The sequence below is a fragment of the Nicotiana attenuata genome, unplaced genomic scaffold, assembly GCF_001879085.1.
Source record: "Nicotiana attenuata strain UT unplaced genomic scaffold, NIATTr2, whole genome shotgun sequence".
Lineage (NCBI taxonomy): Eukaryota > Viridiplantae > Streptophyta > Magnoliopsida > Solanales > Solanaceae > Nicotiana > Nicotiana attenuata.
The window spans coordinates 9024-20581 of record NW_017673585.1 but is presented as its reverse complement, the minus strand read 5'-3'; the positions used below and the strand labels follow the sequence as shown (position 1 = coordinate 20581).

The 11558-nt window shown below is 36.4% G+C and overlaps 2 protein-coding genes across 2 annotated transcripts; one reads left to right on the top strand and one right to left on the bottom strand.

The window, feature by feature from the left end:
• The first annotated feature begins 2427 nt into the window (after positions 1 to 2427).
• On the top strand, positions 2428 to 4076 carry LOC109216789. Its single transcript, XM_019380986.1, has 3 exons — positions 2428 to 2798; positions 3164 to 3337; positions 3432 to 4076. Exons 1-3 carry the CDS (start codon positions 2545 to 2547, stop codon positions 3469 to 3471), a joined length of 468 nt encoding a protein of 155 aa, XP_019236531.1. The 5' UTR covers positions 2428 to 2544; the 3' UTR covers positions 3472 to 4076.
• Positions 4077 to 6112: 2036 nt separating this feature from the next.
• LOC109216788 (inactive LRR receptor-like serine/threonine-protein kinase BIR2) lies at positions 6113 to 8552 on the bottom strand. The gene has a single exon (XM_019380985.1). It carries the CDS (start codon positions 8256 to 8258, stop codon positions 6450 to 6452), a length of 1809 nt encoding a protein of 602 aa, XP_019236530.1. The 5' UTR covers positions 8259 to 8552; the 3' UTR covers positions 6113 to 6449.
• Between the last annotated feature and the right edge of the window lie 3006 nt (positions 8553 to 11558).

Here is an 11558-nt window from a genome sequence, read left to right as displayed (position 1 = left end):
CACGGATGTGGCTGCAAATTTCCATCTAAAAGCTCGAAAGCGGTTGTCCCATTGTTTCTCCAAAGCTAGAAAGTTGAACCAGAAGCCTAGCTGGTTGCTTCAGAATTTATGGGAGGATTTGCAAAGGCAATGGCTTACCGCAGAGTTCTTACAGAAGAGCGAAAAGGGAAGGAAAGCTCGGGCATCTAAGAAGGGAGGATCCTTGCACACTAGAGGTGCGATCAGCCTAGGGATGATAAAAAGAAGAATGGTACGTAATTGCTTAATTTATTTTAATTTCCAAAGTATNATTTTTATATGGTTATACTCGTGAGAGTACGAGGGTTCTGAAAATGTGAAAATTATTCGATTCCGGGACGTTGGCTGGAGGGGCGTTTTGGTTATTTTACCTATTTTTGCGCCCTAGCTGTAAATTTAATAGTGGAATCAGTTGTTTGCAATATTACTTACGATATGTAATTGAATTGAATAGATTTGGGCCATTTGGAGTCGGATACTCGTGGCAAAAGTGTGATTTCGAGTTGATTTTGGTGCCGATTCGAGGTAAGTGGCTTCTCTAACCTTGTGTGGGGACCTTTTCCCCTTAGGATTTGTTATTTGTTGATTTCAGTGCCTTGTACGCGAGGTGACGGGCGTGTACTTGAGCCAATTGTTGGAAACCCGATTTTCTTAAGATATTGAGATTGAGTTCCTTCCATATTTGCTTTATTCTACTTGCGATTATAACCTGTGCTAGATTAGGTAAGCATGTTTAGTTGATTTAACTTGCCTAATTGCTTGTGTTGCCTTAACTGTACTACGTGAAGCATGCTAGGCCAGTACTACCTGTTGCTTGTCTTTTGTACTTCGCTTCCGTGTGCCTTCTGGTTGTGATTGCGCACTTACATTGGGACTACGGATGTGGGATTCCGGTAGCTCCCCCCTCCCCCCCCCTTGTTTGTTTACTTTGGGACTACGGGTTCGATTCCGGGTAGATCCCCCTGCACTTTTACTTTGGGACTACGGGTTCGATTCCCGGTAGATCCCCCTGCACTTTTACTTTGGAACTGCGGGTTAGATTTCCGATAGATCCCCCTGCACCTCGATAGTTGGACTACGGGACGGTATCCCGGGAGATCCTTCGGATATACACATATGATGGACTATGGGACGGTATCCCGGGAGATGCACTGGACAGTTGAGAAAAGGACTACAGGACGGTATACTGGGAGATCCTCATTGTTACCATTGGTGTTGAGTTGTACTTATTCTGTGGTTGTTCCGTCCTTGTGTATTTACTATTGCCTTGCTTAATCTGTCTTATATCACTGTTGCATTTATTATTTCTGTCAGATTATCATATTGTTAATTATTGTTATTACTATATTTTGTCTCAGTATGGCCCTGACCTTCCTCGTCACTATCCAACCGAGGTTAGGCTTGGCACTTACTGAGTACCGCTGTGGTGTACTCATGCCCTTCCTCTGCATGTTTTTCATGTGCAGATCATCCAGGTACCTCTACTCAGGCGCCCTATCAGTGAGGCAGGAGGACTACGGAGACTTCGAGGTAGATCTCCTGCGTCCGCAGACCGACGAGTCTCCCTCTTATTCTATCTTTAGTACTTAGTTTTTCCTTCTTTCGATTGTTAGAAATTCTGGAGTTTTGGAACCTTTACTATACACTTCTGTAGCCTGTGTTGCCCGTGAGTTTTCGGGTTTTGGGAATTGTTTTAGGCTTGTGATATTGAGTTGTACTTGCCAAGCGGCATTCAGTACAGTTTCCTTTAGATACCTGATTTGATTTTCTCTATTTTTTCGCAAGTATTATATTTCCGCAGATGTTAGGCTTACCTAGTCATGGGGACCAGGTGCCGTCACGACATGTTCACGATTGGTGAACTAGGGTCGTGACACTTTTGTTTGATTAATAATAAATAAATAAAAAATATAATTTACAATTGGCGACCAACTTTGGTCGCCAAAGTTATATTATTAAAATATTAAAGCGATCAAAGTTGGTCGCTTTTTTCTTTACCCGGAATATTTGGTCCTTTTAGCTTAGAGACCAAAGTTGGTCGCTAATTCCCTAAGGTAAAGGGACCAGCTTAATTTCGACCAGGCCTGTTTGGTCGCTTTTTGGTCGCTTTTTGGCCAATAAGCGACCAACTTTGGTCGTTTTTCGTGGTCGCTAAAAACCCGAATTTCTAGTAGTGTTAAAAGTTAAATTACGTATCACTTAACTGTGGATAAATAATACAGTTAAATTGTATATGCAAGACACACATCATGCATTCATTTATTCGGTGTAAATACTGCGTATGATTTTTCCTTCACCCCATGCCACTTCCTCTAACATTCCCTCCCTTTTTTAGCTTTTGGACATTAACGAACTTTAACTTTTTCACATTATATATTCATCTAAAGCAAATGGAAATCTTTCATTAAAGATCATTAATTAGAGCAACAAGATTGCCTATATTAGTCTGCTATAAAAGCCATGAACCACTCCTCTCCTTACTGATCATGAAATAATTTGAAGCTAACTCACTTGGCTATTGAAATTATGGTTGGTGATGGTGTTATACGCAGTGTTAATGGAATGAAGGCTTTCTTATGGTTTCTTCTTTTACTTAGTTTACTGTGGCTTGTATTCAATGGAAGTTTAGCCAAGCAGGCAACAGCTACCACCAAAACAATCAATCTTTTAGATGTTTGGAAGACAATACAAACTGAAAGGCATTATCTTCAAAAGAATTCAAATCTCAATTATGCTAGCGCAAGAAGAGCGTCTACTGGACTCAACGCTATTCGGAACAGGTATTTACTCTCTCTCCCTCCCTCTCTCTCTATATATATGCACATTAGTATTCACTTGCATGCAAAAACATTAGAAATGTATTTTAAGTTGTAGTATATTACCTACTATACCTTATATCCTAGCAGCCGTGTGACCACGAGGTCATGAGTTCAAGCCGTGAAAACAGCCTCTTCCAAAAATATAAGATAAGGGTTCGTACAATAGACTCAATATGATCTGGCCTTTCTCCGAACACTGCTCATTGGGAAGCTTAGTGCACCGACTGTCCTTTTTACTTGTAATATTAATTTTTTAGGTGAACTAATAGTAAACTCTATCAATATGTAGAAGTTAAGCTTTTTATGTATATTCTTGGTTTTTTCAGGAAAGCAGGGAAGGCAGCCAGGGCTGCAACCAAAATAGTTGACGATAGGGCAATTAAATCTTTAGATGTTTGGAAGATAATAGAAGCTGAGAGGCAATATCTTCAAAGGAATCCAAATATCAATTATGTAAGCAAAAGAAGAGTGCCTACTGGACCAAATGCCATACATAACAGGTACATTACTGTTCTATATATGCATTAGTATGATACAAATGAGACAAACTTACGTTATAGTTTATGACGTTTATTTATGTTTCTTGGTTTTCAGGAAAATAGGGAAGTATAGGGAGCCACCAACTCGAGCTTGAGCTTAAAAAAAAAAAATTGAACGCACTCTAGTAAAGAGTAAGAAGATCCTTCAACCATATTCACAACATACAAACAGTGATCACAAGTAGCTGTTTCCTAAGAATGTACTAGTAGCTATGCATCTATCGGCACGCAGAGGCGGATGTAGCCTTATTTAAGTTGTTTAGATGAATCAGTAATTTCGACAGTGAATATAAATATATGTAAAAATAAACAAAGTTTTAACAAATATTAAATTTTGAAATCATAATTTCAAAAGTGTAATGAATTAAATTTTAAAAACTTAAAGGTTAGAATCCATAAACTCCAAATTTTGGATCCATCTATGTTTAGGACTTCTTCGGAGATGTTGTTTGTAGAGAAGTAGAGTGAAATTCTCAGGAGATTTAAATTAACGATGGAAAGAAGATTGGAAAGTAAAACTTTTCAAGACTTATGAAAGATGAAAGCAGGATGTGATTTGATTGTATGTGCTACCCACTTTTTTGTTCCTTTTTAGTATTTTAGGAGGGTGTCATTTATAATTGGGACACAGCAAAAGATAGACAGAAATATTGGATAAATGCATATGAAAAATGGGGAGTTTCTAAGATATTAATTAGTTTTGGGGAATCTTTCTTGAATGATTATGTTGGCACTTTTGACGATTCAAAAGAACAAGTTTTTGCTTCTGGTTTGAGTGGAATTATTTTTTTCTTTAAGTAGCAAATTTCACAAGATAAAGCTAAGCTCCTAAACAATAATTAGTTAAAGTTTACTTTTGTTCAACATTTTTAGCCGTGACTGATGCCCAGTAAACTGCAATTATTAGATTTAATCCTCACTTAGCTTAATGTTTCAATTTTCGGTGGCATTCTAGATGTTCAAAAAGTTTGTCAGAGTGTTCAAAAGGTAGAATTCTGGTCTTTGAAAGAGAATAAAGGTTAATCATAAAAAAGAAGATTAGCATAGCACATGCATGATCATAACCTCCACTCAATCCCTTCACTGAGTTATTTTAACCATTACATCCACGGACAATCAAGTGTTCAAAAGTCTACCATTCAAATTGCAATTTCACGAGTTTAATAAATGTCAATGACCAATCTACATAAGCTTTCGCACTCACTTGTTAGCTATGTGAAAAAAAATATTGATGGAAAAAGTTTATATCTTTAACAAGTTGCCATTTGGTCAAAATTCAATTAAACCTAAGGCTGAAATATATTATGAGACGTGTGATTTGTGTTCGTGAAAAGTCGCAACACTGACCATACCTCTAACGAAAGAAAGCTGCTTTCCCCCGTCTCTTTTCCTTCTTCTTTCTGGGCTACGTTCTAAATGTGGGGAGAGTGGAATTTGGCCTAAACTTGACTTTAGTTTTACTCTCCATCGCCCTGAGGTAGTGGGTGGCAAAATGGTTAAAAGAAAATAGTTAACCACCCATATTATCCATTAAAAATGGATTGGATAATAAACTTTTTTAAAAAGGGTCAAATATGGATAAGAACCATATTATCCATTTAGAAAATGGATAACCAATGGTTAACCAATGGATAACCAATGAGTCTAACTTTTACATTTGTAAAGCCTCAAATTGGGGTTCCTCAAGCTAGGGAGACTAGGAATTCTCCCAAAACGGATCATATGGAAGAAGCCATGGATAATATGGTTACCCATATTAAATATGGGTAACCATTTTTTATCCGTATTAAATATGGGTCGGGTCGGATAAATTTTTTTTTCATTATTCGTTTTCGACCTGAACCATATCCGAACCGACCTGCCCGTTTGCCACTCCTACCCTGAGGAAATGAGAGGCCTTGAGCATAATAGCTGTAATTAGCAACAGTATTTGATTATGGGGCCTCCTTTAAACTTAGCCTTGATTAATTAACGTTAGCCGATAGACTAGATAAAATGCAGCATCGGCCTGAATGATCAAACCCTACCTCACTCCAGCTCACAAAAAATCATCACCAAAGACAGAGAATTAGAAAATAAACTGAAATTACTAATTAATGTAAACCCAAGATGAAAAATACAATTCGCAATCACTAATCCAACAACAATGTGACATTCATATATGCTTTCAAGTTAATAGATTTTGGATAATCAAAGATGAAGAAATGACTCCAAAAAAACATCAATAGAAAATGCAAAAATCAATATGAAACCTTAACAATTAGATGCTCCATTTAATTAATCTTGGCTTGTGAACATGAAAGAACACGAGGGTTTAAGTATTTCAACAAACACCTGATAACAAAGTGACCATGAAAATCAAGTATGTAAACAGAACGAAACGTGATCTTCTAAAATAAACATGGAGTATTAAACATTACATCCCAAACAAGGATCTTGAATATGTCTAAACAACTTATTTTTAGAAAAGCTATATAATATTTTAATATATACATGCACACATAAATCCAAAAAATACTTGCACAGCACAAATTTATATGTCAAACTCAGGTTCAATTTTTCCCCAAATCAAACCAGATAGATGCCGGATTTTTAGTTGGTTTGATTGGATATTTTGGTTTGGCGTAGTTTTTCAGTTTTTGATATACACAACTAGTTGCAAGCAACACATGAATAACAAAGGCCATTGATTCAACATTAAGAAGCAAACACTCCACCCAATTGCTTCCGAACAAGAGCTAAACTAGCAGTAATATAGACCAGTTTCAAGAAATGAGATGTTTAGTTGAGGATCCTCCGAGAACATAACATCCAATGTTATACGCAACAATAATCACATACATGAAGAACAATAAACAGTCGCTTCCTATACTACATATTTCAAACAAGCAAAATACTTGAGATTAATTTGTGCATTTTGCAAATATAATACAGCAATATTCTTAGGTGTGTACTCCTGAGCCAATCAAAATGGTGTTGTGCCACTTACACCAATAGGAGCTGAAAACTTACAGCAGGATGCATCATATTCACTTGGTTTGAAACATATTGAAATGCTTTGAAAATTCCGGCTTCAAATAGGACTGCTCGTAGTACCTTCTTTGCCAAATAGTAATGGAAATTCATCATATTGTTCGGAGAAACCACGTCTTTCAGCCATGCTCTTAAGTCCTTCATAAACCTGATACATAGACCACCTGTCCTTGGGCCGAAAAGCCACAGAATTACAAGCAATTCTTAGGAATTGTACAATCTCTTCATCATGCCCCTTCCCACATATGTTCTGGTCGATTGCATCTTTAATGCGACCTGAAGCAGAGAGCTGATTTACCCAGTCCACCAAGTTACCCTTGAAGCCCTCTTCACCAGCAGTAACTTCAAGAGGTTTTTGTCCAGTAGCCAACTCCAAAAGCACTACCCCGAAGCTGTAAGCATCCCCTTTCAGTGAAGGCACCATTGTGCTAGAGTACTCCGGAGCTACATAACCAAATTCACCCAACTCCCCATTCACAAAACTAGACTCTTTTGCATCTGAAGGCGTCATCAGCCTTGCCAGCCCAAAATCCATTAATCTAGCATCCAAGTCTTCATCGAGGAAAAAAACATTAGAACATATGTTTTGGTGCAAGATAGGTGGGTGGCAACCATGATGTAACCAAGCAAGGCCCCTAGCAGCACCCAGACCAATTCTAAACCGAGTAGGCCAATCTAATTCACTTGCATTCCGATTCAAGAATGAACACAAAGTACCATTCGACAGGTGCTTGTAAACCAAAAGCTTCTCCTCTTCAACAACACAGTACCCCAGAAGTGGCACCAAATTAGGATGCCTAAGTTGACTTAACCTATTCATCTCAACCCGAAACTGCTTCTCGCTCAGTTTGCAAGCATTAAGCCGCTTAATGGCAAGCGCAGAACCATCGCGTAACACAGCGTTATAAGTGGTCCCCGTTCTAGTCGAGTTGATAACATTGTCCGTGCTGAAACTATTCGTGGCGACCAACAAATCAACTAATCTAACCTTAACTAGAGGTTTCTGAAACAACATAACCTGAGTGAGCTTGTGAGTCCTCAGCTTCTCAGCCCAACTATCTGAGTCGTCGCCTCTACCAATCCCATACCCTCTCTTCCTCTTCCCGGCCTTAGTGAAATACCAATACCAGGCACCAAAACCCAACAACATAGAAGCAGCAGCACCAAAGACACCTGCCGCAATAATAATAGCCAAGTTTTTCTTACTGAGTCCTCCACATTTCCCCAAAGGTCCACCACAGAGTCCACTATTTCCCTCAAAATTAGCCGAATCGGCCGAGTCGAAAGCCGCCGGGATTCTACCGGAAAGTTGATTGTTTGCCACAGATAAAGTTTTGAGCCTACTGAAACTAGAAAATTCAGGGGGAATATTTCCAGAAAGTTTGTTATCATTGAGCATTAATTTATTCAAATAAGCGCATTTAACAAGATCCGCAGGTATAGAGCCAGAAAAATCGTTACTGGACAAATCTAGGGTTGTTAAAAAAGGGAGCCAAGTACAAATTTGCGAAGGAATTGGACCAGAAAAGCGGTTACCGGAAAGATCAAGGGTTGTTAAGCTGGCACAATACTCCAACGATTCTGTTACCTTCCCGCCGAGGTTCATGGTCTGAAGAGCGAGGCCGTTGATTCGATTTTCGCGTTCGTTCCAGCAATTGACACCTGTAAACTTGCAGATAGCGCCGACAGTGGAATTGGTAAAGTCCCATGAGATCAGATTCCCGCTTGGATCTTCTAAGGACTTTTTGAATCCTTCTAAACATTTGAGATCATCTTCAACTACAGCAGCATCGTAAAACTGAGGAAATACAAGAAAAAGCAGAATTAACAGAAATCTGAAGCGAGTCATCGTGTAATTGAGCAGAGCCTCCAAGGGTTTTTAGGGATTTAACAGCTCTGTGTAATTGGTACAAGGTGTTTGATAATATGTACAAGAGAAATGGGCAGGAAATAGCAAAGCTAAGGAAGATGAAGACGGCTGAGGCATTGACTTGACAATATGAAAACCCAGTCTGTAATTACAGATTCTTTTTTTCTCTGTATTTTACTAGTATGACTATTACATTTGTGGAGCCTTTGGAGGGGGTGATACATTAGTTAATGCATAAAGACAAGTGGAAATTGTTAATGAATAAAGGCCAAATTTGACTATTAAAATGGCTTAAAGGAAGAATTTACAACTCTTTAAAGTATTGATGTTTGAATAAGAAAAGTTTAGTCCACTAAAAGTGGGCTAGATAGTTAAAGCGTAGATTCAAATATTCTTGTTATATTCCGTTTATGGCTGCGCCTAGAATACCCAATTGATGTAAAGTTTTTATTCTAAAGAAGAATTTGTTTATTCTACAAAGTATTTTTTTTGGTTGACTAGTACGGATGCTCATCGTGTAAAAAGATAAAAAATACTCCTCACTAAAAAAAAATTATTCTCGGAGTTCGAAACCTGATGAGATATCTAGTTAAGAATCATTGGTTAAGAGTAAAAGAATTATATTCATCCTACCACAATCAGTTGGGGTATTTTTGATATAAGGTTTAGTAATCATCGAATGTATTGTTTAATTATTAAGTATAAGAAGAGGGAAGACTGAATAACTGATAATGAAAGTAAAAGGAATGCGTAGGATTTGGGGGAGGATCTTTAGTTTCACTCTAGAAGAAAAAGACTGGTCAAAAGTTAAGCTTATCCAGCAATCAAAGTCTAAGCTGCGATGTCGGAGACTTATACCTAATTTGGTCAAGCTTCTAAAATTAACTTATTTTAAGAAGTATTATTTTTTTTTTAAAAGTATTTCTTTCAAAAGTACTATTAATGAGAAACAATTTGTATTTGGTCAATTAATTAAAAAAAATACTTTTGAGTAGCAACTAGTGGTTGGCCAAACTTTTGAAAAGTAATTTTAAGTGTATTTTTATCCAAAATATTTTTCAAAAAAATAGTTTTGGGGAAAAGTTATTTTTTCCTGCTTATTCAAAATTGTTTATGCGTCTATTCAAAAGCACTTTTTTCTTCTAAAAGTTTGGTCAAACAATTCAACTTTAAAAAAATATACTTTTTTCCTTGGAGAGAAGCTTGGCCAAACATACTACTCCCTCCAGTCCACAATAAGTGACCAATTTACTTTTTTATTTTGGTCCAAAATAAGTGTCCATTTATGTAACCAAGAAACAATTCAAATTATTTTTCCAAAATTACCCTCATCTACGTATCCCTAAAAGGTCTTTTACTCCTCACATTAACTATGCTGTAACATTTAATTACGGTAGTTTAATCATACTAACTACTTTTGTCTAGAATTTAATATTTTCTTAATGGGTGTGCCCAAAGCAAATTGGTCACTTATTGTGGACCGGAGGGAGCATTAGATTTTGGGAGATAAAACTTGACTAATTAGAACACTAATTGCACAAAGTACTTATTAATGACATATATTATTAAACTAAAAAGTGTTGAATTCATTATGATGTTACTTATTACTATGGATAATGAGTTGAGTTAACGCTAATGTCGGAGTTTTCTCTATTAGTAAAAGTTAGCAATATTAGGCACATGGCTCTTATTACAGTTGTTGGATCACTGTCTTATACAGTACTCCTATATTTACTTTGAGAAACGCTATTATGTTTGCTGAATCTTAATTTTCGAATGAATTTAATGTTAAGAATAAGACTCCATTCTGCTGTACCATACGCTCTAAGAATCCTTTTAGTAATATTTAAGTTCCTATAAATATTGCAATGACACGATATTTTTTCGGGAAATGTTTTCAATTTTTTCATATTTAGCTGGTTTAAATGGTTTGAAAAATATTTTTCTTATGAATTTATTTTTATTTAATTGGAGAAAAATATTTTCCCTATCAAGAGAATGAAAAACATTTTTCTGAATACTTTTTCAACATTCCCAGCCCTATTTCCCATCCACACTAACTTTCCCACACCAACCTATTCCCATCCCCCACCCTTCTTCACATTTTTCTGAATACGTTTTTTTTTATGATGTAAAAAAAACATTTTCCTTTTATTTAAACAAAAAATATATTTTATTTTCATGATGTAGAAAAATATTTTCTTTCATTTCAACCAAATGATGTAGTAAAACGTATTTTCTTTCATTGTAACAAAATGAGTACTTTTTTCATATTGTAAAAAGAGTACTTTCTTTTTCAACTTAGTTATGGAGCACAAATTTCAACGTTGTTTTTGCGTGAAAAGGTAAAGCAACACATTAGTCCCTTTGTGTTTGTGTGAATTTTTAAACGATTAATTAAATTTTTGAAAAAAATAGAGTCCTAGAAACGTTAGGTATTTGGGGTTTGGGAGGAAGGGGGGAGCACAAGAAATATGAGGGTTTAGGGGAAGAGGGATGAAGACAGTAGCATAAAAAATATTTACTAGTCTCTAAACAAATACTGGAAAATATTATCCAGAACAAATTTTTCATTCACCAACCAAACCAAGGAAAATAAGTGATAAAATTACTCATTTTCTAAAAAAATATTTTCCATAAAAAATATTTTTCTTCGTACCAAACGCACCCTAAGTGTAAATACATATTGTAATATGTGTTAAGTGTTTGCCATAATTTTCTTACCATATTTGATTTTCCTATCTCTTGAAGGAAAAGGGCAATATAATTACCTTAATTGGGTTTTCCTTTTTTGTAAAAGGAAATTATAAATCTCCAATATTTGGCTAGTCCTTTTTCTTGTAGGAAAAGGTTTGGACTTCTATAAATTGAGGATCCTTCCTTCTCATTCAGTAGCATCCACAATGTAGCCATAGGGGGCTAGAGAATCTTGTTTAGGGGGAGAACTTTACGGGACAAGTGTTAGTGTGTCACTTGTGTTTGCCTCTTCGTGAGGTTGTTCTCTCGATATTTACTCTCTTTTATTATAGTGGATTGCTCATCTCCGCCGTGGACGTAGGTCAGTTGACCGAACTACGTTAAATGTTTGTGTCTCTTTTGGTAGATTTCTCTTTTGTTGTTGGATATCGTCGTTCAAGATTTGCTTTACTAGCTTCCGCATGACACCTGGTTTTTTCGGTCCTAACAATATGTAATCTAAAGAAACCTATAAACGGCAGATAATAATCTCCTATGACCGGTTACGGTTTGAACATATATAAAAATTTACAAAGATCTCGT